General features: G+C 39.3%; 1 protein-coding gene across 6 annotated transcripts in view; it reads left to right on the top strand.

Annotated features, from left to right (window-relative positions):
* Positions 1–25,506, top strand: part of F8 (coagulation factor VIII) — a 189,326-nt gene that overhangs the window by 80,165 nt on the left and 83,655 nt on the right. For all 6 annotated transcript variants that reach the window (XM_016944624.3, XM_003317789.6, XM_063804695.1 and 3 more), the window contains one exon: positions 14,074–17,179. In XM_016944624.3, coding sequence (XP_016800113.1) covers positions 14,074–17,179 — 3,106 coding nt within the window. The remainder of the gene's footprint in view (positions 1–14,073; positions 17,180–25,506) is intronic.

The raw sequence follows: 25,506 nt of genomic DNA, 5'->3' as shown, positions 1-25,506 counted from the left end.
GGTACCCTTTATTTCTTTCTCTTGCTTACTTGTTCTGGCTTGGACTTCCAGGACTACATTTTATAGAATTGGTGAAAGTGGGCATCCTTATCTTGTTTCAGATCTTAAAGGAAAGGCTTTTGGTTTTCCACATTTGGTATGATATTAGCCATAGTTTGTCATATATGGCATTTATTGTTTTGAGGTATGCTTTCTATACCCAGTTTGTTGAGAGTTTTCTCATGAAGGGATGTTGAATTTAATCTTTTTGGCATCAATTGAAATGATCATTTGTTTTTGTCCTTCATTCTGTTGATATGATGTATCACATTGATTCATTTCCATATGTTGAACCATCCTTGCATCCCTGGGATGAATCCCCCTTGATCATGATGAATGATCTTTTACTGTGTTGTTGAATTTGGTTTGCTAGTAGTTCATTGAGGATTTTTGCATCAATGTTCATCAGAGATATTGGCCTGTAGTTTCTTTTTGTGTATGTGTGTGTCTTTGTCTGGTTTGGTTTCAGGGTAATACTGGCCTTGTGGAATCAGTTTGGAAGTATTTTTCCCCCTTGATTTTTGGGATAGTTTGTGAAGAGCTGGTATTAGTTCTTTTTTTTATTATTATACATTAAGTTTTAGGGTACATGTGCACAATGTGCAGGTTAGTTACATATGTATACATGTGCCATGCTGGTGTGCTGTACCCATTAACTCGTCATTTAGCATTAGGTATATCGCCTAATGCTATCCCTCCCCCCTTCCCCCACCCCACAACAGTCCCCAGAGTGTGATGTTCCCTTTCCTGTGTCCATGTGTTCTTATTGTTCAATTCCCACCTATGAGTGAGAATATGCAGTGTTTGGTTTTTTGTTCTTGCGATCGTTTACTGAGAATGATGATTTCCAATTTCATCCATGTCCCTACAAAGGACATGAACTCATCATTTTTATGGCGGCATAGTATTCCATGGTGTATATGTGCCACATTTTCTTACTCCAGTCTATCATTATTGGACATTTGGGTTGGTTCCAAGTCTTTGCTATTGTGAATACTGCCGCTATAAACATACGTGTGCATGTGTCTTTATAGCAGCATGACTTATAGTCCTTTGGGTATATACCCAGTAATGGGATGGCTGGGTCAAATGGTATTTCTAGTTCTAGATCCCTGAGGAATCGCCACACTGACTTCCACAATGGTTGAACTAGTTTACAGTCCCACCAACAGTGTAAAAGCGTTCCTATTTCTCCACATCCTCTCCAGCACCTGTTGTTTCCTGACTTTGTAATGATTGCCATTCTGACTGGTGTGAGATGGTATCTCACTGTGGTTTTGATTTGCATTTCTCTGATGGCCGGTGATGGTGAGCATTTTTTCATGTGTTTTTTGGCTGCATAAATGTCTTCTTTTGTGAAGTGTCTGTTCATGTCCTTCGCCCACTTTTTGATGGGGTTGTTTGTTTTTTTCTTGTAAATTTGTTTGAGTTCATTGTAGATTCTTGATATTAGCCCTTTGTCAGATGAGTAGGTTGCGAAAATTTTCTCCCATTTTGTAGGTTGCCTGTTCACTCTGATGGTAGTTTCTTTTGCTGTGCAGAAGCTCTTTAGTTTAATTAGTTCCCATTTGTCAGTTTTGGCTTTTCTTGCCATTGCTTTTGGTGTTTTAGACATGAAGTCCTTGCACATGCCTATGTCCTGAATGGTATTGCCTAGGTTTTCTTCTAGGGTTTTTATGGTTTTAGGTCTAACGTTTAAGTCTTTAATCCATCTTGAATTAATTTTAGTATAAGGTGTAAGGAAGGGATCCAGTTTCAGCTTTCTACATATGGCTAGCCAGTTTTCCCAGCACCATTTATTAAATAGGGAATCCTTTCCCCATTGCTTATTTTTCTCAGGCTTGTCAAAGATCAGGTAGTTGTAGATGTGTGGCGTTATTTCTGAGGGCCCTGTTCTGTTTCATTGGTCTATATCTCTGTTTTGGTACCAGTACCATGCTGTTTTGGTTACTGTAGCCTTGTAGCATAGTTTGAAGTCAGGGAGCATGATGCCTCCAGCTTTGTTCATTAGGCTTAGGATTGACTTGGCGATGCAGGCTCTTTTTTGGTTTCATATGAACTTTAAAGTAGTTTTTTCCAATTCTGTGAAGAAAGTCATTGGTAGCTTGATGGGGATGGCATTGAATCTATAAATTACCTTGGGCAGTATGGCCATTTTCATGATATTGATTCTTCCTACCCATGAGCATGGAATAGTCTTCCATTTGTTTGTATCCTCTTTTATTTCCTTGAGCAGTGGTTTGTAGTTCTCCTTGAAGAGGTCCTTCACATCCGTTGTAAGTTGTATTCCTAGGTATTTTATTCTCTTTGAAGCAATTGTGAATGGGAGTTCACTCATGATTTGGCTCTCTGTTTTCCTGTTATTGGTGTATAAGAATGCTTGTGATTTTTGTACATTGATTTTATATCCTGAGACTTTGCTGAAGTTGCTTATCAGCTTAAGGAGATTTTGGGCTGAGACAATGGGGTTTTCTAGATATACAATCCTGACATCTGCAAACAGGGACAATTTGACTTCCTCTTTTCCTAATTGAATACCCTTTACTTCCTTCTCCTGCCTAATTGCCCTGGCCAGAACTTCCAACACTATGTTGAATAGGAAAGGTGAGAGAGGGCATCCCTGTCTTGTGCCAGTTTTCAAAGGGAATGCTTCCAGTTTTTGCCCATTCAGTATGATATTGGCTGTGGGTTTGTCATAAATAGCTCTTATTATTTTGAGATACGTCCCATCAATACCTAATTTATTGAGAGTTTTTAGCATGAAGGGTTGTTGAATTTTGTCAAAGGCCTTTTCTGCATCTATTGAGATAATCTTGTGGTTTTTGTCTTTGGTTCTGTTTATATGCTGGATTACATTTATTGATTTGCATATATTGAACCAGCCTTGCATCCCAGGGATGAAGCCCACTTGATCATGGTGGATAAGCTTTTTGATGTGCTGCTGGATTCGGTTTGCCAGTATTTTATTGAGGATTTTTGCATCAATGTTCATCAAGGATATTGGTCTAAAATTCTCTTTTTTGGTTGTGTCTCTGCCCGGCTTTGGTATCAGGATGATGCTGGCCTCATAAAATGAGTTCAGGAGGATTCCCTCTTTTTCTATTGATTGGAATAGTTTCAGAAGGAATGGTACCAATTCCTCCTTCTACCTCTGGTAGAATTTGGCTGTGAATCCATCTGGTCCTGGACTCTTTTCGGTTGGTAAGCTATTGATTATTGCCACAATTTCAGAGCCTGTTATTGGTCTATTCAGAGATTCAACTTCTTCCTGGTTTAGTCTTGGGAGGGTGTATGTGTCCAGAAATTTATCCATTTCTTCTAGATTTTCTAGTTTATTTGCGTAGAGGTGTTTGTAGTATTCTCTGATAGTAGTTTGTATTTCTGTGGGATTGGTGGTGATATCCCCTTTATCATTTTTTATTGCGTCTATTTGATTCTTCTCTCTTTTCTTCTTTATTAGTCTTGCTAGCGGTCTATCAATTCTGTTGATCCTTTCAAAAAACCACCTCCTGGATTCATTAATTTTTTGAAGGGTTTTTTGTGTCTCTATTTCCTTCAGTTCTGCTCTGATTTTAGTTATTTCTTGCCTTCTGCTAGCTTTTGAATGTGTTTGCTCTTGCTTTTCTAGTTCTTTTAATTGTGATGTTAGGGTGTCAATTTTGGATCTTTCCTGCTTTGTCTTGTGGGCATTTAGTGCTATAAATTTCCCTCTACACACTGCTTTGAATGTGTCCCAGAGATTCTGGTATGTTGTGTCTTTGTTCTCATTGGTTTCAAAGAACATCTTTATTTCTGCCTTCATTTCGTTATGTACCCAGTAGTCATTCAGGAGCAGGTTGTTCAGTTTCCATGTAGTTGAGCAGTTTTGAGTGAGTTTCTTAATCCTGAGTTCTAGTTTGATTGCACTGTGGTCTGAGAGACAGTTTGTTATAATTTCTGTTCTTTTACATTTACTGAGGAGAGCTTTACTTCCAACTGTGGTCAATTTTGGAATAGGTGTGGTGTGGTGCTGAAAAAAATGTATATTCTGTTGATTTGGGGTGGAGAGTTCTGTGGATGTCTATTAGGTCCACTTGGTGCAGAGTTGAGTTCAATTCCTGAGTATCCTTGTTAACTTTCTGTCTCGTTGATCTGTCTAATGTTGACAGTGGGGTGTTAAAATCTCCCATTATTATTGTGTGGGAGTCTAAGTCTCTTTGTAGGTCACTCAGGACTTGCTTTATGAAACTGGGTGCTCCTGTATTGGGTGCATATATATTTAGGATAGTTAGCTCTTCTTGTTGAATTGATCCCTTTACCATTATGTAATGGCCTTCTTTGTCTCTTTTGATCTTTGTTGGTTTAAAGTGTGTTTTATCAGAGACTAGGATTGCAACCCCTGCCTTTTTTTGTTTTCCACTTGCTTGGTAGATCTTCCTCCATCCTTTTATTTTGAGGCTATGTGTGTCTCTGCACGTGAGATGGGTTTCCTGAATACAGCACACTGATGGGTCTTGACTCTTTATCCAATTTGCCAGTCTGTGTCTTTTAATTGGAGCATTTAGTCCATTTACATTTAAAGTTAATATTGTTATGTGTGAATTTGATCCTGTCATTTTGATGTTAGCTGGTTATTTTGCTCGTTAGTTGATGCAGTTTCTTCCTAGCATTGATGGTCTTTACAATTTGGCGTGATTTTGCAGTGGCTGGTACTGGTTGCTCCTTTCCATGTTTAGTGCTTCCTTCAGAAGCTCTCTTAGGTCAGGCCTGGTGGTGACAAAATCTCTCAGCATTTGCTTGTCTGTAAAGGATTTTATTTCTCCTTCACTTATGAAGCTTAGTTTGGCTGGATATGAAATCCTGGGTTGAAAATTCTTTTCTTTAAGAATGTTGAATGTTGGCCCCCACTCTCTTCTGGCTTGTAGAGTTTCTGCTGAAAGATCAGCTGTTAGTCTGATGGGCTTCCCTTTGTGGGTAACCCGACCTTTCTGTCTGGCTGTCCTTAACATTTTTTCCTTCATTTCAACTTTGGTGAATCTGACAATTATGTGTCTTGGAGTTGCTCTTCTCAAGGAGTATCTTTGTGGCATTCTCTGTATTTCCTGAATTTGAATGTTGGCCTGCCTTGCTAGATTTGGCAAGTTCTCCTGGATAATACCCTGCAGAGTGTTTTCCAACTTGGTTCCATTCTCCCCATCACTTTCAGGTACACCAATCAGTTGTAGATTTGGTCTTTTCACATAGTCCCATATTTCTTGGAGGCTTCGTTTGTTTCTTTTTATTCTTTTTTCTCTAAACTTATCTTCACACTTCATTTTATTCATTTCATCTTCCATTGCTGATACCCTTTCTTCCAGTTGATCGCATTGGTTACTGAGGCTTGTGCATTCATCACATAGTTCTCGTGCCATGGTTTTCAGCTCCATCAGGTCCTTTAATGACTTCTCTGCATTGGTTATTCTAGTTGTCCATTCGTCTAATTTTTTTTCAAAGTTTTTAACTTCTTTGCCATTGGTTCAAACTTCCTCCTTTAGCTCGGAGTAGTTTGATCTTCTGAAGCCTTCCTCTCTCAACTCATCAAAGTCATTCTCCATCCAGCTTTGTTCCGTTGCTGGTGAGGAGCTGCGTTCCTTTGGAGGAGGGGAGGTGCTCTGATTCTTAGAGTTTTTGGTTTTTCTGCTCTGTTTTTTCCCCATCTTTGTGGTTTTATCTACCTTTGGTCTTTGATGATGGTGACGTACAGATGGGTTTTCGGTGTGGATGTCCTTTCTGTTTGTTAGTTTTCCTTCTAACAGTCAGGACCCTCAGCTGCAGGTCTGTTGGAGTTTGCTGGAGGTCCACTCCAGACCCTGTTTGCCTGGGTATCAGCAGCAGAGGCTGCAGAACAGCAGATATTGGTGAACTGCAAATGCTGCTGCCTGATCATTCCTCTGGAAGTTTTGTCTCAGAGGAGTACCCGGCCATGTGAGGTGTCAGTCTGCCCCTACTGGGGGGTGCCTCCCAGTTAGGCTACTCAGGATTCAGGGACCCACTTGAGGAGGCAGTCTGCCCGTTCTCAGATCTCAAGCTGCGTGCTGGGAGAACCACTACTCTCTTCAAAGCTGTCAGACAGGGACACTTAAGTCTGCAGAGGTTATTGCTGTCTTTTGTTTGTCTGTGCCCTGCCTGCAGAGGTGGAGCCTACAGAGGCAGGCAGGCCTCCTTGAGCTGTGGGGGGCTCCACCCAGTTCGAGCTTCCCCGGCCACTTTGTTTACCTACTCAAGCCTGAGCAATGGCGGGCGCCCGTCCCCCAGCCTCGCTGCCACCTTGCAGTTTGATCTCAGACTGCTGTGCTAGCAATGAGCAAGGCTCCATGGGCGTAGGACCCTCTGAGCCAGGTGCAGGATATAATCTCCTGGTGTGCCGTTTGTTAAGCCCGTTGGAAGAGCGCAGTATTAGGGTGGGAGTGACCCTATTTTCCAGGTGCCATCTGTCACCCCTTTCTTTGACTAGGAAAGGGAATTCCCTGACCCCTTGTGCTTCCTGGGTGAGGCGATGCCTCGCCCTGCTTTGGCTCACGCACGGTGCACTGCACCCACTGTCCTGCACCCACTGTCCAGCACTCCCCAGTAAGATGAACCCGGTACCTCAGTTGGAAATGCAGAAATCACCCGTCTTCTGCATCGCTCACGCTGGGAGCTGTAGACTGGAGCTGTTCCTATTCGGCCATCTTGGCTCCCAATGCAAAGACCTTCAAACAACGTGACTTCATTTTCTCACTCCTACCTTTTGTGCTCTTGTCATTTATTTGAATTCTACATATATTTTAAACCCCATAAGACATTATTATTGTTTTATATAATCAATATCATTTATATATATATATATATTTACACCTTTCATTTCTTTCATTCTTTTCTGCATTTCTTGCTTCAATCTATGATCATTTTCTTTTTGTCTGAAGAAACTTCTTTGGAACTTCCTTCAGTGTGTGTTGGCTAGTAAAAAGTTCTCTGTCAGTTTTTGGTCAGAATGGGTCTTTATTTTGCCTAGATACAAGTCCTTGGTTGGATTTACATATTGTGAATGTTTTCTCCCAGTCTGTGGTTTGTCTTTTCACTCCTTTAAGGGTGCATTATGGTTAATAGAAGTTCTTACATTTAATTAATTCTTATTTTTCAGTTTTTTATGGTTAATGCCTTTTGTATTCTGTTTCAGAAATTTTTGCCTATCCTAAGAACATGATGCCATCCTTCTATATTTTCTTTCTACATATTTTAAATATTTTCTTCTAGAAGTCTGATTGCTGTGTTGTTCACAATTAAGTTTATGATTCATTTTTAATTAATTTTGATGGAGTGTTGCAGATAAAAGTTCATTTTTCCATATGGATATTTAATTGCTTTAGCACCAATTGTTGGAAAAAAATAATTTCCTCACTGAATTGCACTGTTGTCTTTGCCATGAATCTGATGACTGTATCACTGTAGCTTTGTTTCTGTACTCTATTTCAGGGGTAGGTTATGATCCACAAGCCAAATTTGCAGCTTGTTTTTATATGGCATTGAGCTAAGAATTTTTTTACATTTTTAAAGAATTGTCACACAAAACAAAAAAAAAGCAAAATAAAAATAAGAATATGTATCATGGACCATATGTGTCTACAAACCTAAAATATTTACTATGTTGCTTTTTACAGAAAAAGTTTGCCAACCCCTGATCTCTTATATTCCATTGACTTATTGGTCTATCTTTGTACCAGTAACATACTATCTTATAGTAAGTTTTAATATTTGTTAGTATAATTCCTCCAACTTTGCTCTCTTTGATTTTTATATAAATTTTAGAATCATCTTGTCAATTTTATCAATAAAAATATCTTCTGAGGTTTTGATAGGGATTACATTGATTCTGCAGATCAATTTGGGGGAGCATACATCTTGACAATATTGAGTATTCCTGTCCATGAGCATGGTTTAGTTATTTATTTACATCTTTTAAATTTTCTCTTGGCAATGTTTTTGTAAAATTTTAGTGTACAGGTCTTGCACATTTTTGTAAAGTGTATTCTTTGGTATTTAATGCTATTATAATATTTTTTATGGTATCAGTTTTTGTCATTTGTGTTTTTCTAGAAATATGTCCCTTTCATCTAAGTTGTTTAATTTACTTGAAGTAAGTTATTTGTAATGTTCTTTTATCATCCTTATAATGTCTGTACTGATGTCTCCGTTTTCATACCTGATATTGTTATTTATATTTTATCTATTTTAAGTTTATCGCCTGCACCCACTAACTCGTCATCTAGCATTAGGTATATCTCCCAATGCTATCCCTCGCCCCTCCCCCTAGTGCACATGTACCCTAAAACTTAAAGTATAATAAAAAAAAAAAGTTTGTCGCCTTTGTTATAGGTTCATCAAATTTACTAATCCTACCATAGGATCAAATTTTTGCTTTGTTCGTCAGGTCATGGAATTAAAAAAATTTTTTTGTTTTGTTTATTTTCTATGTTGAATTTTTATTTTTATTTTGCTTTGCATTTCATTTATTTCTGGTCTTTTGTTATTATTCCAATACTTTCTCTGGATTCAGTTTTCTTTTTCTTCTTGACTTCTTGAGATTAAAACTTGGTTCATTGATTTTCAACATTTCTTACTTTTTAAAAGTTCATACAAAGCATAAATTTCCCTTTATATACTGCTTTAACCCCATATCACAAATTTTGATGAGTCATATTTTTATTATCATTGAGTTGAAAATATTTTATAAATTTTACGTTATTTCTTGTTTTATTCATAGTTATTTTACAGTGTTTTACTTAATTTCCCAATATATGGCGATTTTCTGGCTCTCTCTCTGTTGCTGATTTATTTGTTTTACTGTGATCACATAACATACTCTATATTATTTCAATCATTTGAAATTTGTTGAGACTTGCTATATGCCCAGTGAATAATTTGATTTGATTAATGGCCCACTGCATTTGAAACAAATGTGTCTTTGCTGTTATTGGGTAGAGTGTCATATATTTGCCTATTATGTCAAGTTGCTTTATCATGTTTTTAAAATCCTTATAAACTTCCTGATATTTTATCTGTTTCTTACAGACATGGAGGAAACTGTGACATCTCTGTGATTGTTGAGTTTGTTATTTTGATTTTTGTATTTGTTAGTAAGAATGTTTCAAAATAAATGAGGCAATATAAAATCAGGTGCTTACAACTTTAAGGTTGTATTCTTATTAAATCAATTCTTTCATCTTTGTGAAATGTCCTTTTTGTCTGAAGTAGTACTTGTTGCCTTAAACATCTGCATTGTCTAAAATTTATACACCTGCACTATCATATTTATTTTGCTTAATGTTTGTGTGGTATATATTTCCCATTCTTTTCTTTTCAACCTATCTCTATCCTTATATTTACAGTGTGTCTTTTTTAACATTTTCTGTAGTGCAAGTCTGTTGGTTAATTAATTTTGTCAGTTTTTGCTTCTCTGAAAAGTCTTTATTTCTGTTTTTGAATTATATCTTCACTGTGTATAGAATTCTGGGTTTGTGATTGTTGTTTTTGTTTTATTACATTTTGTTTTATTGGTTTTTCCCTCAGCACTTTAAAAATGCCGCTCCATTGTTTCTACTTGCATAGTTTTTCACAATAAGTTTGTTGTAATTCCCATTTGCATTCAACTGTACATAATGTATCTTTTTAAAAAAATCTGGATGGCTTCAAGCTCTTTACTTTGATTTTCGTGTGTGTGTGTGTGTGTGTGTGTGTTACTTTGGCATTCTCTAGGCTTATTCAATCTGTAATTTGGTATCATTAATTTTGAAAAATATCATCTGTGTCTTCAAATATTGCTTCTAATTCTTTCTCTTCTTCTGGTATTGCATTTACATATATTATACTGTTCAATTTTGTCACACAGCTCTTGAATATGCTGTTCTAGTTTGTTTTCTAACTATTTTTCCTTCTAGTTGTTCAGTTTTGTTGACATTTATTGACCTATTTTTACTTCAATAATTGTTTCCTGGGTTGTTGAGTTAATTGATGAACTCATAGATGACATACAATTTATCTTTTTATTCTTGTGTCACTTGTGCTTTTGATGTCACATCTAGGAAGGCTTTGTCTAGCCCAAGGCCACATTTACTTCCATATTTTCTTCTAAGAGTTTGATAGTTGTAGCTGTTACATATATGTCTATGATCTAGTTTGAATAAATTTTTGTGTATGGTGTGAAGAAGAGGTCTAACCTCTTTTTTATTTTTTGCATGTAAACATCCAGTTGTCCTGGCACCATTTGTTGAAAATATGATTCTTTTCCCATTAAGTCATCTTGACACCCTTGTTGAAAATCAATTGACCATAAATGTGAGAGTTTATTTCTGAACTCTCCATTCTGTTCCATTGACCCATATGTCTTCTATAAATTCTTATAGCTAATTCTACATTAGACTTTGGTTTTTCAGATGTGGTCATCTCATTAGATTATGGTGATATGTTTGGTTACAAGTTTTATCTTCTCCTTGGCAACATTTTTTTGATTACTGCTCTTCTTTTATTCGTTTTTGTTGTTCCTTTCTCTTTTTGTGAGACAGGGTCTCACTCTGTTGCCCAGGGTGGAGTAAGTGGTGTGATCATGGCTCACTGCAGCCTCAACCTCCTGGGCTCAAGCAATCCTCCCACCTCAGCCTCCCAAGTAGTGGGACTACAGGCATGCACCATCATGCCAGGCTAACTTTTTTATTTTTTGTAGAGACAGGGTCTTGCTTTGTTGCCCAGGCTGGTCTTGAACTCCCAAGCTCAAGCAATCCTCCAACCTCAGCTTCCCAAAGTGCTGGGATTACCAGTATGAGCCACTGCACCTGGCCTTGTTGTTCCTTTCTTCCTTTTATCTTGTAGTATCTTGATCCTTTTTGCTTATTATTTATCATTGAGATGAGTTTATTCTAAATAAACTTTTCGCAGAAAGTTTATGTAGATATATTAATATCAATGAGGCATTAGGAGTGAGTTTTAGATTAGCAGGAATTCTCTTATGAAAGGTATTGATTGTATGTGTGAGTTTTCAGCCTTTACTTCTCTCCAGCCCATCAAGATCAAAGCTGCAGAGTTGTTTACATTTCAGAATTTCTTTCCTCCCCTCCCCACCTTGCAAAACAGACTTACAGTGCAAAAATGACTTGTCAATGTGATTCTTTCTTCTGGTCCCATCTTTCCTACCTTTTGAGACTTGTGTTGAAAGGAGTCCAGTAAAACCACCAATGCTAGCTTGTATACCCTGATCCCATTGTTATAATGAATGACTGACTGTTTTTCATATCAAAGTATAATACTTGCACCTTGATAGAAGAAAGAAACAAGGCCAGGCACAGTGGTTCATGCCTGTAATCCCAGCACTTTGGGAGGCTGAAGTAGGAGGAATAATTAGACTTTGATATTAAAAATGGGGAAGATATGGAGGTATAAGATATGAGGAAGTATGTCTTCTTGGACTTTTCTGAAATCTGCCAGCCATGAGCATCCACTCTTTTTATCTTTTGATACCTGTTTTATATTAACTATACTTCTATTTTGTGGTTTCATGGCTTCAGATATCTTCCAGCTTAATTGTACTCTGTCTTTAATTATTTGCAGCAATTTCTGAAAGGAGCAAGAAGAAAGGCCAGCCCTTTCTTCACTACCTTAAAAACTGGTCATCTTTTGAAACCCCATGAAAGGCACAGTGGGTGACCACCTACATCAGGAGTGGGCAAACTATGGCCCTTGGGTAGTCTGGTCTCTGTCCGTTTTTGTAAGGTTTTATTGGAACCCATACACACACAAACTGATCATCTCTTGTTATGTGTTAAGTTTTCTTAGAATTATTCTTTTCTATTTCATCCAGCTGAATTACCATTTCACCTTGTGTATGCCCTTTCCAGTCTTAAATTATAGAAGCTATGTCTTTGTGGTTTTAAATTATGGAAGCTGTGCCTTCTTGTGTTTTAGTATGGCAAGATATTTGTTCTTACTTTTCCTCTAGAATCTGCAGTGGATTACTTTCAGAAGTAGGTATTGCCTCTAAGTTTCCTGACTTCTGTTTCCTTCTCCCTGTTCTGTAGTATATTTATAGATTGCATGTTTTCTCGTCCTTAAACAAGGTACAAATATGTTCTGATCAAGGTTTGCTAGCCGAGAGGATAAGTGGCTTGCTCTTAGCCTAACTCTTTGTCTACTTAATGGATGTCGAATTCCCTTCTCAACTCAACAGCTAGTAACTAGTTCCAAGATCAGATAATAGCTTACAGAATTAATTAGTTCAGTGAAAGCCCTGGTTTGATCACAGAGGCAGGAGACTGATCTATATATTTGTAGTGCTGACTAGACCCCAACTTGGCCAGATAGCTTATACCTATGTCAGAAGTTGGAGGAGATTGACAGCTGAAGTGTCTCCAAGGGAATTACAATTATTTTCATTTTCTTTGTGTCTGTAATTATGTCTCTTTTCTTACTTCAAATTTTGTATATGTGAAATTTCTTAATTTTTATTTGGTTATTTATTTTATTGACTTTTTCATCAAACAACCAACTCTAAGCTCTTGGATTGAAATTTATGAATTAATTATAATGTTTTAAATTTACCATTAGTCACACATACAATACAAAAAGATATTTTCATTACAAAATTTTAACCCAAGCCATTAAAACTAAACTCCAGCTTGGTCACCATTCCTAATACCAGGCCCCTCTCAGAGGGGAGGGTAAATAAAAGTCCATTTTGGTAACTAGTTTGACGAGAATCTCTAATTGTTTCCCTGTTTTTCTTATAATGTCTGCCTTTGAATTATCCTCTTTTTTTCAAGAGTTCCATCATATAATGTATTCCTTTTTGCTTACAGATTGACCTCCTAGAGGCATGCATACCCCTGCTCCAGTCTGAGCTGGTTCTCTCTAGGCCTGAGGCTCAGTTATCAACTTGGGACTTTTATTTACCCTCCCTCAGGATAGGTACCTGGTTCTTGGATACCAGGTCTTACTCTTGTTTGAGATACTCCTTTATTTTGGTGGCAAACATTCCATAATCACTTCCTGATAATGGTGACATTTGAGGTAGATTTTCTGAGTCTTTATATGTTAGAATATGTTTTTATTCTCCTTTGCCACTTGATTGATAATTTGGCTGCACATAGAATGTAAGCATTCACAGGGCTTTTGGGAGCAGCTTCCCTTGAGAAGAAGGTGGATGCAGTTAAGATCTTCCCTGCAAAGACTGTGTGAAATGACAAGGCTATTGAGGTACCCAACGGGTAGCTTGGTAAAGGTGTATCTTGTCTCTTATGTTTATGCATCTACTTTACCACCATGTAATTAGCCTATTATAACTTGTTGCATTCCTTCACTCAGCTAATCTTGTTCATGGTAGAAATTAATATTGCTAGTACCATGGTAGAATTTTATATTAGCTGGATCCTAGACCTAAATGCTCCTTCCTTGTGCTTACATATTCTGCAAGTGGGTGACAGTGGATGCTAGGTATTGTTTTATGTGATTTCAATGTATTATATGATGGGGTAGATACTATTAGCCTCATTTGAAAATTAGAAACCTATTGTTCAGAAAGTTTAAGTGACTTTCTCAAAGTCACACAGCTGGTAAATGGTAGAACTGGGATTTGAATCCAGGCAACCTGATGGATTTAAGAGGAACCTGTGCCACTATGTGATATAGCAATAACATCTAGCCAATATAAATACTTTCCTGAATTAAATCACTGTCATATTCAGAGAGTTCTGTGTCACTATTAAGACCCTCCATTATTGTGTATATTAATTACATTTCCCTATTTTAATCCCACTATCTATTCATTTTTATCACAGTCCTTTCTTATGGTCACAAACAGGCATAGTACAACAGCAGCAATGCAGAAACCACTTTTATATTACATGTTCCAGGGATTTAACCCAATGACCTGTGATATAATGATACTGACTAGTATTTTTTCATTTATCTGGGAATGGGAGAGAACCTCTAACAGAACGTTTTAGAATCTGTGTTATGAGTAACCAGAGTCTTATTCTTCCTCATCTCCAGGCCTATGGATTCTGGGGTGCCACAACTCAGACTTTCGGAACAGAGGCATGACCGCCTTACTGAAGGTTTCTAGTTGTGACAAGAACACTGGTGATTATTACGAGGACAGTTATGAAGATATTTCAGCATACTTGCTGAGTAAAAACAATGCCATTGAACCAAGAAGCTTCTCCCAGAATTCAAGACACCCTAGCACTAGGCAAAAGCAATTTAATGCCACCACAATTCCAGAAAATGACATAGAGAAGACTGACCCTTGGTTTGCACACAGAACACCTATGCCTAAAGTACAAAATGTCTCCTCTAGTGATTTGTTGATGCTCTTGCGACAGAGTCCTACTCCACATGGGCTATCCTTATCTGATCTCCAAGAAGCCAAATATGAGACTTTTTCTGATGATCCATCACCTGGAGCAATAGACAGTAATAACAGCCTATCTGAAATGACACACTTCAGGCCACAGTTCCATCACAGTGGGGACATGGTATTTACCCCTGAGTCAGGCCTCCAATTGAGATTAAATGAGAAACTGGGGACAACTGCAGCAACAGAGTTGAAGAAACTTGATTTCAAAGTTTCTAGTACATCAAATAATCTGATTTCAACAATTCCATCAGACAATTTGGCAGCAGGTACTGATAATACAAGTTCCTTAGGACCCCCAAGTATGCCAGTTCATTATGATAGTCAATTAGATACCACTCTATTTGGCAAAAAGTCATCTCCCCTTACTGAGTCTGGTAGACCTCTGAGCTTGAGTGAAGAAAATAATGATTCAAAGTTGTTAGAATCAGGTTTAATGAATAGCCAAGAAAGTTCATGGGGAAAAAATGTATCGTCAACAGAGAGTGGTAGGTTATTTAAAGGGAAAAGAGCTCATGGACCTGCTTTGTTGACTAAAGATAATGCCTTATTCAAAGTTAGCATCTCTTTGTTAAAGACAAACAAAACTTCCAATAATTCAGCAACTAATAGAAAGACTCACATTGATGGCCCATCATTATTAATTCAGAGTAGTCCATCAGTCTGGCAAAATATATTAGAAAGTGACACTGAGTTTAAAAAAGTGACACCTTTGATTCATGACAGAATGCTTATGGACAAAAATGCTACAGCTTTGAGGCTAAATCATATGTCAAATAAAACTACTTCATCAAAAAACATGGAAATGGTCCGACAGAAAAAAGAGGGCCCCATTCCACCAGATGCAGAAAATCCAGATATGTCATTCTTTAAGATGCTATTCTTGCCAGAATCAGCAAGTTGGATACAAAGGACTCATGGAAAGAACTCTCTGAACTCTGGGCAAGGCCCCAGTCCAAAGCAATTAGTATCCTTAGGACCAGAAAAATCTGTGGAAGGTCAGAATTTCTTGTCTGAGAAAAACAAAGTGGTAGTAGGAAAGGGTGAATTTACAAAGGACGTAGGACTCAAAGAGATGGTTTTTCCAAGCAGCAGAAACCTATTTCTTACTAACTTGGATAATTTACATGAAAATAATACACACAATCAAGAAAAAAAAATTCAGGAAGAAATAGAAAGGAAGGAAACATTAATCCAAGAGAATGTAGTTTTGCCTCAGATACATACAGTGACTGGCACTAAGAATTTCATGAAGAACCTTTTCTTACTGAGCACTAGGCAAAATGTAGAAGGTTCATATGAGGGGGCATATGCTCCAGTACTTCAAGATTTTAGGTCATTAAATGATTCAACAAATAGAACAAAGAAACACACGGCTCATTTCTCAAAAAAAGGGGAAGAAGAAAACTTGGCAGGCTTGGGAAATCAAACCAAGCAAATTGTAGAGAAATATGCATGCACCACAAGGATATCTCCTAATACAAGCCAGCAGAATTTTGTCACGCAACGTAGTAAGAGAGCTTTGAAACAATTCAGACTCCCACTAGAAGAAACAGAACTTGAAAAAAGGATAATTGTGGATGACACCTCAACCCAGTGGTCCAAAAACATGAAACATTTGACCCCGAGCACCCTCACACAGATAGACTACAATGAGAAGGAGAAAGGGGCCATTACTCAGTCTCCCTTATCAGATTGCCTTACGAGGAGTCATAGCATCCCTCAAGCAAATAGATCTCCATTACCCATTGCAGAGGTATCATCATTTCCATCTATTAGACCTATATATCTGACCAGGGTCCTATTCCAAGACAACTCTTCTCATCTTCCAGCAGCATCTTATAGAAAGAAAGATTCTGGGGTCCAAGAAAGCAGTCATTTCTTACAAGGAGCCAAAAAAAATAACCTTTCTTTAGCCATTCTAACCTTGGAGATGACTGGTGATCAAAGAGAGGTTGGCTCCCTGGGGACAAGTGCCACAAATTCAGTCACTTACAAGAAAGTTGAGAACACTGTTCTCCCGAAACCAGGCTTGCCCAAAACATCTGGCAAAGTTGAATTGCTTCCAAAAGTTCACATTTATCAGAAGGACCTATTCCCTACGGAAACTAGCAATGGGTCTCCTGGCCATCTGGATCTCGTGGAAGGGAGCCTTCTTCAGGAAACAGAGGGAGCGATTAAGTGGAATGAAGCAAACAGACCTGGAAAAATTCCCTTTCTGAGAGTAGCAACAGAAAGCTCTGCAAAGACTCCCTCCAAGCTATTGGATCCTCTTGCTTGGGATAACCACTATGGTACTCAGATACCAAAAGAAGAGTGGAAATCCCAAGAGAAGTCACCAGAAAAAACAGCTTTTAAGAAAAAGGATACCATTTTGTCCCTGAACGCTTGTGAAAGCAATCATGCAATAGCAGCAATAAATGAGGGACAAAATAAGCCCGAAATAGAAGTCACCTGGGCAAAGCAAGGTAGGACTGAAAGGCTGTGCTCTCAAAACCCACCAGGCTTGAAACGCCATCAACGGGAAATAACTCGTACTACTCTTCAGTCAGATCAAGAGGAAATTGACTATGATGATACCATCTCAGTTGAAATGAAGAAGGAAGATTTTGACATTTATGATGAGGATGAAAATCAGAGCCCCCGCAGCTTTCAAAAGAAAACACGACACTATTTTATTGCTGCAGTGGAGAGGCTCTGGGATTATGGGATGAGTAGCTCCCCACATGTTCTAAGAAACAGGTATGAATGCATTGGTTATTCCTTTGCTCTGCTCTTGTGACATTTGACTTTACCAGATGATGACACCAACAATGAGAGTTAGAGGATGAAAAATCAAGGTGTCTTGAAACTCTTACTCTGGTGAGATAGAGAGAAGAGAGGTTTACAAGAGGGTAGAGGAATCAGGGTCAAGAAGGAGCAATGGGGAGCAGGAAGAAAGTCAACCTCACCTATCAACCTTATGAGCTGCAGGGGAAATCTTAGTCTCATCAGAGAACTTTAAGCAAGGCAGAAGGAAGAAGCAAGTTCGTGTTAAAGAGGTTAAGGACTTGGGGAGGATTGGTTTTCATGATACTGGGGATCCAGAGGGCAAAGTAGGATGATTTTATTTTTAGGTGAGTAGAGGGAGGTTGAGCAGTCAAGTAGTACAGAGAAATGTGGAATATAAACATAAGGAAAGTCAGTCAGTCACAAATATTTATGGAACACCTACTACATGCCAGACACTTTTGTACACATTGGAGTGCAGCACAGCAGGAGCTTATATTCTATTGGAAAGAGCAAGAGACAAGTTAGTACAAAACTAAATAAGGCAATCTCAATTGTGTTGTTCAGAAGATAGAATAGAATAATATGGTAGAGAGAATAATATGATAGAGTAATACGGTAGAGTGTTACATTAGCTATGGTGGTCATAGAAATCATCTGTGAGGAGTTGAGACCTAAACGATGATAACAGGCCAGCTGATGGAGCTCTGAGAGAAGATGTTTCCAGACAGAGGGAAGAGAAAATGCAAAGGCCCTGAGAATGGAAAAAGTTTACCATGTTTGAGGAACAAGAAGGGACAAGCATGACTTGTCACTTTCCCACCTTGCTTTCTAGCTCAAGTAAGCCCTTATTGCTGCATTGCAACCATAGACTATTTCCCCAGTCCACTGACTTTCTCATTCTCCTGGACCTCTATCTTAGATTTTCTGTGTTTTCCTTAAATCTCGAGCACCTTTTTTCCATTCTCCAATGCCCATTTTCACTCTTAGCTGATGCTGTGCAATGAACCTCCACAGACTCCCAACATCACATTTACTGGCATTTGTACCCATATACTCTGCCTGCACACTTATTACAATAAATAGAATGTCTGTGCTCCTAAGGCCAACCTCTCCAGTTTTGTACTTGATTCCCATCTCTTCTCCCTTCATAAAAAATGTTGCTCCAGCAATTTCTCCTTTTCTCCCTTACATCATCAATTTATCTCTCCACTAGATTAATCTCATCAACATCAATCATGCTATTATTTCCTCCCCTATCTTTACAGAAACCGTCTTAAAATAATTGTCCCTGCTTGCAGCCTTTGCATCTTTTCCTGCCATTCTCTCCTCTTTAACCCACTCCAAAGAAGCTTTTATCTCTATTATTTCATAAGAACTACATTTTCAAGGTCATTATTGATCTTTACATTACTGATTCCTAGTCCTCATCTTATTTGAATTCTCAGTAGTATTTGAGAGGTGATTACTCCATCGTTGATACAGGTTCTCACTTGGTTTCTCTAACACCACTTTTCTTCACTTTTCTACTAAACTTACTGCCAATCTTTGTCAACTTTGCGAGTCCTTCTTCATCCCCCTAATCTTTAAAGGTTAGAGTGCTCCAGGGATTAGTTCTCCAACTTCTTCTTTATTCTATTTATACTCACTCTGTGACGACATTGTTTAGCCTCATGATTTTAAGTACTATCTATCTGCAGATAATTCCAGTTGAATATCTGGAGATATTCTCAGATCTCTCTCCTGAAGTCAAAATTTACATATCAACTCCCTACCTTAACATGCACACAATTAGACTCTTAATTCCTGCCCCTTCCCAAAACCTGCTGATTGCTCAGCCTTCTCCATGGCAATCAAAAACCATTCCTGGCCGGGCATGGTGGCTCACTCCTGTAATCCCAGCACTTGGGGAAGCTGAGGCAGGTGGATTGGTTGAGCCCCAGAGTTCAAGATCAGCCTGGGCAACATGGCAAAACCTCATCTCTATTAAAAATACAAAAATTAGCCAGGCGTGGTGGTGCACACCTGCAGTCCCAGCTACTCAGGAGGCTGAGGCACGAGAATCGCTTGAACTGGGGAGACAGAGGTTGCAGTGAGCTGAGATGGCCTCACTGCACTCCAGCCTGGGCAACAGAGTCAGACTTGATCTCAAAAAAATAAATAAGTAAAACCATTCCCTATTTCAGTTATTCAGTCCACAGATCTTGAAGTTTTCCAACTCTTTTTTTCTTACATTAACATCTAATCTGTAAAGGATCCTGTATTAGTCCATTTTCACACTGCTAATAAAGACATACCTGAGACTGGGCAATTTACAAAAGAAAGAAGTTTAATGGACTCACAGTTCCACATGGCTGGGGAGGCCTCACAATCATGGCAGAAGGCAGGGAGGAGCAAGTTATATCTCACATGGATGGCACAGGCAAAGAGAGAGAGCTTGTGCAGGGAAACTCCTCTTTTTAAAACCATCAGATCTTGTGAGACTTATTCACTATCATGAGAACAGCAAGGGAAGGACCTACTGCCATGATTCAGTTACCTCCTATCAGGTCCGTCCCACAGAACATGGGAATTCAAGATGAGATTTGGGTAGGGACACAGCCAAACCATATCATTCCACCCTGTCCCCTCCCAAATCTCGTGTCCTCACATTTCAAAACCAATCATGCCTTCCCAACAGTCCCCCAAAGTCATAACTCATTTCAGCATTAACTCAAAAGTCCACAGTCCAATGTCTCATCTAAGACAAGGCAAGTCCCTTCCACCTATGAGCATGTAAAGTCAAAAGCAAGTTAGTTACTTCCTAGATACAATGGGGTATAGGCATTGGGTAAATACAGCCATTCCAAATGGGAGAAATTGGCCAAAACAAAAGGCCTACAGGCCCCATGCAAGTCTGAAATTCTACGGGGCAGTCAAATCCTAAATCTCTAAAGTGATCTCCTTTGACTCCATGTCTTGCATCTGAGTCATGCTGATGCAAGAGGTGGGTGCCCATGGTCTTGGGCAGCTCCACCCCTGTGGCTTTGCAGGGTACAGCCTCCCTTGTGTCTGCCTTCATGGGCTGGCATTTTCTGTAGCTTTTCCAGATGCTGGTGCAAGTTTCTGGTGGATCTACCATTCCGGGGTCTGGAGGACGGTGGCCCTCTTCTCACAGCTCCACTAGGTGGTACCCCAGTAGGGACTCTGTGTGGGTGCCCTGAGCCCACATTTCCCTTCTGCACTGCCCTAGCAGAGTTTCTACATGAAGGCCCACCCCCGCAGCAAACTTCTGCCTGGGCATCCAGGCACTTCCATTAATTTCTAAACAACAAAGCATTCAAGAGGCGACTTGGGTGCTATTAAGGGCATTCAGTTTCATAAGGGAAGCAGAGCATAAAAGTTTGGAAAATTTGCAGCCTGATAATGTTATAGAAAAGCAAATCCCATTTTCTGAGGAGAAATTCAAGCGGGCTGCAGAAATTTGCATAAGTAATGAGGAGCCGAATGTTAATCCCCAAGACAATGGGGAAAATGTCTCCAGGGCATGTCAGAGGTCTTCACACCAGCCCCTCCCATCACCGGCCCAGAGGCCTAAGAGGAAAAAGTTGTTTCATGGGCTGGGCCCAGGATCCCCATGCTGTGTGCAGCCTAGGGAGTTGGTGCCTTGTGTCCCAGCCGCTACAGCCATGGCTGAAAGGGGTCAATGTAGAGCTCAGGCTGTGGCTTCACAGGGTACAAGTCCCAAGCCTTGGCAGCTTCCACATGATGTTGAGCCTGCGAGTGCACAGAAGTCAAGAACTGGGGTTTGGGAACTTCCGCCTAGATTTCAGAAGATGTATGAAAACACCTGGATGCCTAGGCAGAAGTTTGCTGCGGGGGTGGGCCCTCATGGAGAACCTCTGCTAGGGCAGTGCAGAAGGGAAATGTGGGCTCAGGGCACCCACACAGAGTCCCTGCTGGGGAACCACCTAGTGGAGCTGTGAGAAGAGGACCACCGTCCTCCAGACCCCGGAATGGTAGATACCCTAAATCATCTCTTTCAAATTCGAAGTTCCACAAATCTCTAGGACAGGAGCAAAATGCCACCAGTATCTTTGCTAAAACATAACAAGAGTTACCTTTGCTCCAGTTCCCAACAAGTTCCTCATCTCTATCTGAGACCACCTCAGCCTGGATTTCATTGTCCATATCATTATCAGCCTTTTGGTCAAAGCCATTCAACAAGTCTCTAGAGAGTTCCAAACTTTCCACATTTTCCTGTCGTCTTCTGAGCCCTCCAAACTGTTCCAACCTCTGCCTGTTACCCAGTTCCAAAGTCGCTTCCACATTTTTGGGTATCTTTTCAGCAGCACCCCACTCTACTGGTACCAACTTACTGTATTAGTCTGTTCTCACACTGCTGATAAAGATATACCTGAGACTGGGAAATTTACAAAGGAAAGAGGTTTTATGGACTTACTGTTCCACATGGCTGGGGAGGCCTCAAAATCATGGCAGAAGGCAAGGAGGAGCAAGTCTTGTCTTACATGGATGGCAGCAGGCAAAGAAAGAAAGCTTGTGCAGGAAAACTCTTTTTTTTCTTTTCTTCTTTTTAGACAGAGTCTTGCTCTGTCACGCAGGCTGGAGTCAGTGGCGTGATCTCGGCTCACTGCAGCCTCCACCTCCCGGGTTCAAGTGATTCTCCTGCCTCAGCCTTCCAAGTAGCTGGTACTACAGGCATGTGCCACCACATGAGATGAGATTTGGATAGGGACACAGCCAAACCATATCATTCCCCCTGTCCCCTCCCAAATCTCATGTCCTCACATTTTAAAACCAATCATGCCTTCCCAACAGTCCCCCAAAGTCATAACTCATTTCAGCATTAACTCAAAAGTCCACAGTATTTTTAGTAGAGATGGGGTTTCACCATATTGGCCAGACTGGTCTCTAACTCCTGACTTTATGATCCGCCCGCCTTGGCCTCCCAAAGCACTGGGATTACAGGTGTGAGCCACCATGCCCAGCCAAAAACTCTTCTTTTTAAAACCATCAGTTCTCATGAGACTTATTCACTATCACAAGAACAGCATAGGAAAGATCTGCCCCCATGATTCAATTACCTCCCACCAGGTCCCTCCCACAACACATGGGAATTCAAGATGAGATTTGGGTGGGGATCCTGTTGGCTATCATTTCAAAAAATAGTCAGGGTTGATTATGGACTTAGTATTGAATAAGATGAAAATGTACTGAAATGGAACGATGAAGATAATTGACCAGGGAAAGCAGGTTACAAGCCAAGAGAGGATACAGTGTCACTTCAGATGCTATAAAAGTGATGTTTTTATTTTTTGAACGTTATTTAGCTATATTTTCAAATTATCTACACTGCATATGCACTGCTTCTCTAATAATAAAAGGGTATTAAAATAATAAAATCAAGTCTATAAATCACACACACACACCCCAGCCTCTTCTCTACACCTCAGTGACTACCAACCACATCTAAATTATCATCATTTCTCATCTGAATTATTGCAAGAAGCCATTGCAATAATTCAGATGAGAGTTGATACAAAGCCTTCCTGTTTCCAACCTTACCCTCATATAGTCTTTTCCCAACATTGCATCTAAAGTAATTTTTCAAATTGTAATTCTGATCACTGTTCTCTGCTTCAGATCCTCCAGTGGATTTTCATCTCACTCAGTAAATTCCAAAGCCTTCACCATGGCCTTCAAGACCCTACGAAATTTGACCCTCTGCAACCTCTCTGCCTTCATCTGTTACCATTGTCTCCTGTTAATCCTGCCTCAGCCACACTGACCTCCTTGTTCTTCTCAAATGGACTAGATGTGTGCCTATCTCTAGACCATTACAGTTTCTGTTCTCTCTACTTAAAATTATGTCCCTGATACTCTAATGCAAGTTCTCTTACTTCCTTCAGGACGCTGCTCAAATTTCATTTTATCAGTGAGGCTTTCCCTGAACACTGTATGTAAATATTGCTCCCATCATTTTTTTTCAATGCACTTAACAGTGCCTGAAATATTATATATTTATTTCTTTATTGTCTATCTTCTCTGACTATAAGTTAAGCTCATTAAGAACACAAACTTTGGAGGTATTGTTCAATGTTGTGTCCCCAGAACTTTGAACAGTGCCTGGCACATGGCAGATGTTCAAATAAATGTATGTTGAATGAATTAGTAAATGATAAATGTAGGGAGACAAAAGCAGGTCTCCCATTTATATCCAAACTCTAGGACTCTAGGAAAGACTGATTATATGGAATCGTGTCACACAGCATCCATGGGCAAGAGTGGAGGCAGAGATACCAGTTAAGATGCTATTGCAGTCATACAGATAAAAGAAGACATTTAGACCAGTGTGGTGGTGACAGAAATGGAAAGAAATGGAAGGATGTTGGGTATAATTAAAGATAAGCATATAAGACTGGCTGTTAATTGAGTATGGGAAGAATGAGGAGAGAGGATGTAAAGAACATTTCTTTTTGTTTTTTTGTTTTGTTTTGTTTTTGTTTCTTTTTATTATACTTTAAGTTCTAGGGTACATGTGCACAACGTGCAGGTTAGTTACATATGTATACATGTGCCATGTTGGTGTGCTGCACCCATTAACTCGTCATTTACATTAGGTATATCTCCTAATGCTATCCCTCCCTCTTCCCCCCACCCCCCAACAGGCCCCGGTGTGTGATGTTCCCCTACCTGTGTCCAAGTGTTCTCATTGTTCAATTCCCACCTATGAGTGAGAACATGCGGTGTTTGGTTTTTTGTCCTTGCCATAGTTTGCTGAGAATGATGGTTTCCAGCTTCATCCATGTCCCTACAAAGGACATGAACTCATCCTTTTTTAGGGCTGCATAGTATTCCATGGTGTATATGTGCCACATTTTCTTAATCCAGTCTATCATTGATGGACATTTGGGTTGGTTCCAAGACTTTGCTATTGTGAATAGTGCCACAATAAACATACATGTGCATGTGTCTTTATAGCAGCATGATTTATAATCCTTTGGGTATATACCCAGTAATGGGATGGCTGGGTCAAATGGTATTTCTAGTTCTAGATCCTTGAGGAATCACCACACTGACTTCCACAATGGTTGAACTAGTTTACACTCCCACCAACAGTGTAAAAGTGTTCCTATTTCTCCACATCCTCTCCAGCCCCTGTTGTTTCCTGACTTTTTAATGATCGCCATTCTAACAGGTGTGAGATGGTATCTCATTGTGGTTTTGATTTGCATTTCTCTGATGGCCAGTGATGATGAGCATATTTTCATGTGTCTGTTGGCTGCATAAATGTCTTCTTTTGAGAAGTGTCTGTTCATATCCTTTGTATAAGATTATTAGTGGATTTCTCAGAAGAAATATTGTAGGCCAGAAGGGAGCGAAAATATAGATTTAAAATCCTGAAAGGAAATAAAAACTAGCAATGAAAAATACTATATCCAGTAATTTTATCTTTCAGAAATGAAGGGATGATAAAGATTTTCTCAGAAAGACAAAAGCTAGATCTGCTTTATAAGAAATGCTAGTAGGAGTTCTTCAAGCTGAAGAAAGAGGATGCTTATTAGTAATATGAAAACATATGAAAGGATAAAACTCACTAGTAAAAATAAGTACACTGTCAAATCCAAAACACTCTAATAGCGTAATGGCAGTGGGTAAATTAATTATATCTTTAGTATAAAAGATAAAAGACAAAGAAAGCTATTTTAAAAACTAAAGCTATAATAATGTGTTAAGGAATGCAAATTATTAAAATATGTAAACTGTCACATCAAAAACATAAAATAGGCTGGGCACAGTGGCTCATGGCTGTAATCCCAACACTTTGTGGGGGCCGAGGTGGGAGGATCACTTGAGCCCAGGCATTTGAGACTAACTTGGGCGGGATAGTGAGATCTCATCTCTATAAAAAATTTAAAAATCAGTAAAGCATGGTGGTGCATGCCTGTAGTCCCAGCTACTCAGGAGGTGGAGGTGGGAGGACTGCTTGAGCCTGGGGGGGTCAAGGCTACAGTAAGCAATGATCACACCACTACACTCCAGCCTGGGCAACAGAGCAAGACCCTGTCTCAAAAAAAATAATAATATGTAGGAGGAAGGGAATAAAAGTGTAGAGTTTGTGGATGCAATAAAAATTAAGTTGTTATCAGTTTAAAATAGCCTGCTAATTTTGTGTAAGCCTCATAGTAACCACAGAGCAAAAGCCTGTAGTAGATACACAAAACATTTTAAAAAGGTCCAAAGCATACCACTACAGAAAGCCATCAAACTATAAAGGAAGAATGCAACAGAAGAAGAAA

The sequence above is a fragment of the Pan troglodytes genome, chromosome X (genome assembly GCF_028858775.2).
Source record: "Pan troglodytes isolate AG18354 chromosome X, NHGRI_mPanTro3-v2.0_pri, whole genome shotgun sequence".
Classification (NCBI taxonomy): domain Eukaryota; kingdom Metazoa; phylum Chordata; class Mammalia; order Primates; family Hominidae; genus Pan; species Pan troglodytes.
Note: the sequence above shows the minus strand (reverse complement) of the source record. Positions and strands in the feature narration are given on the sequence as shown.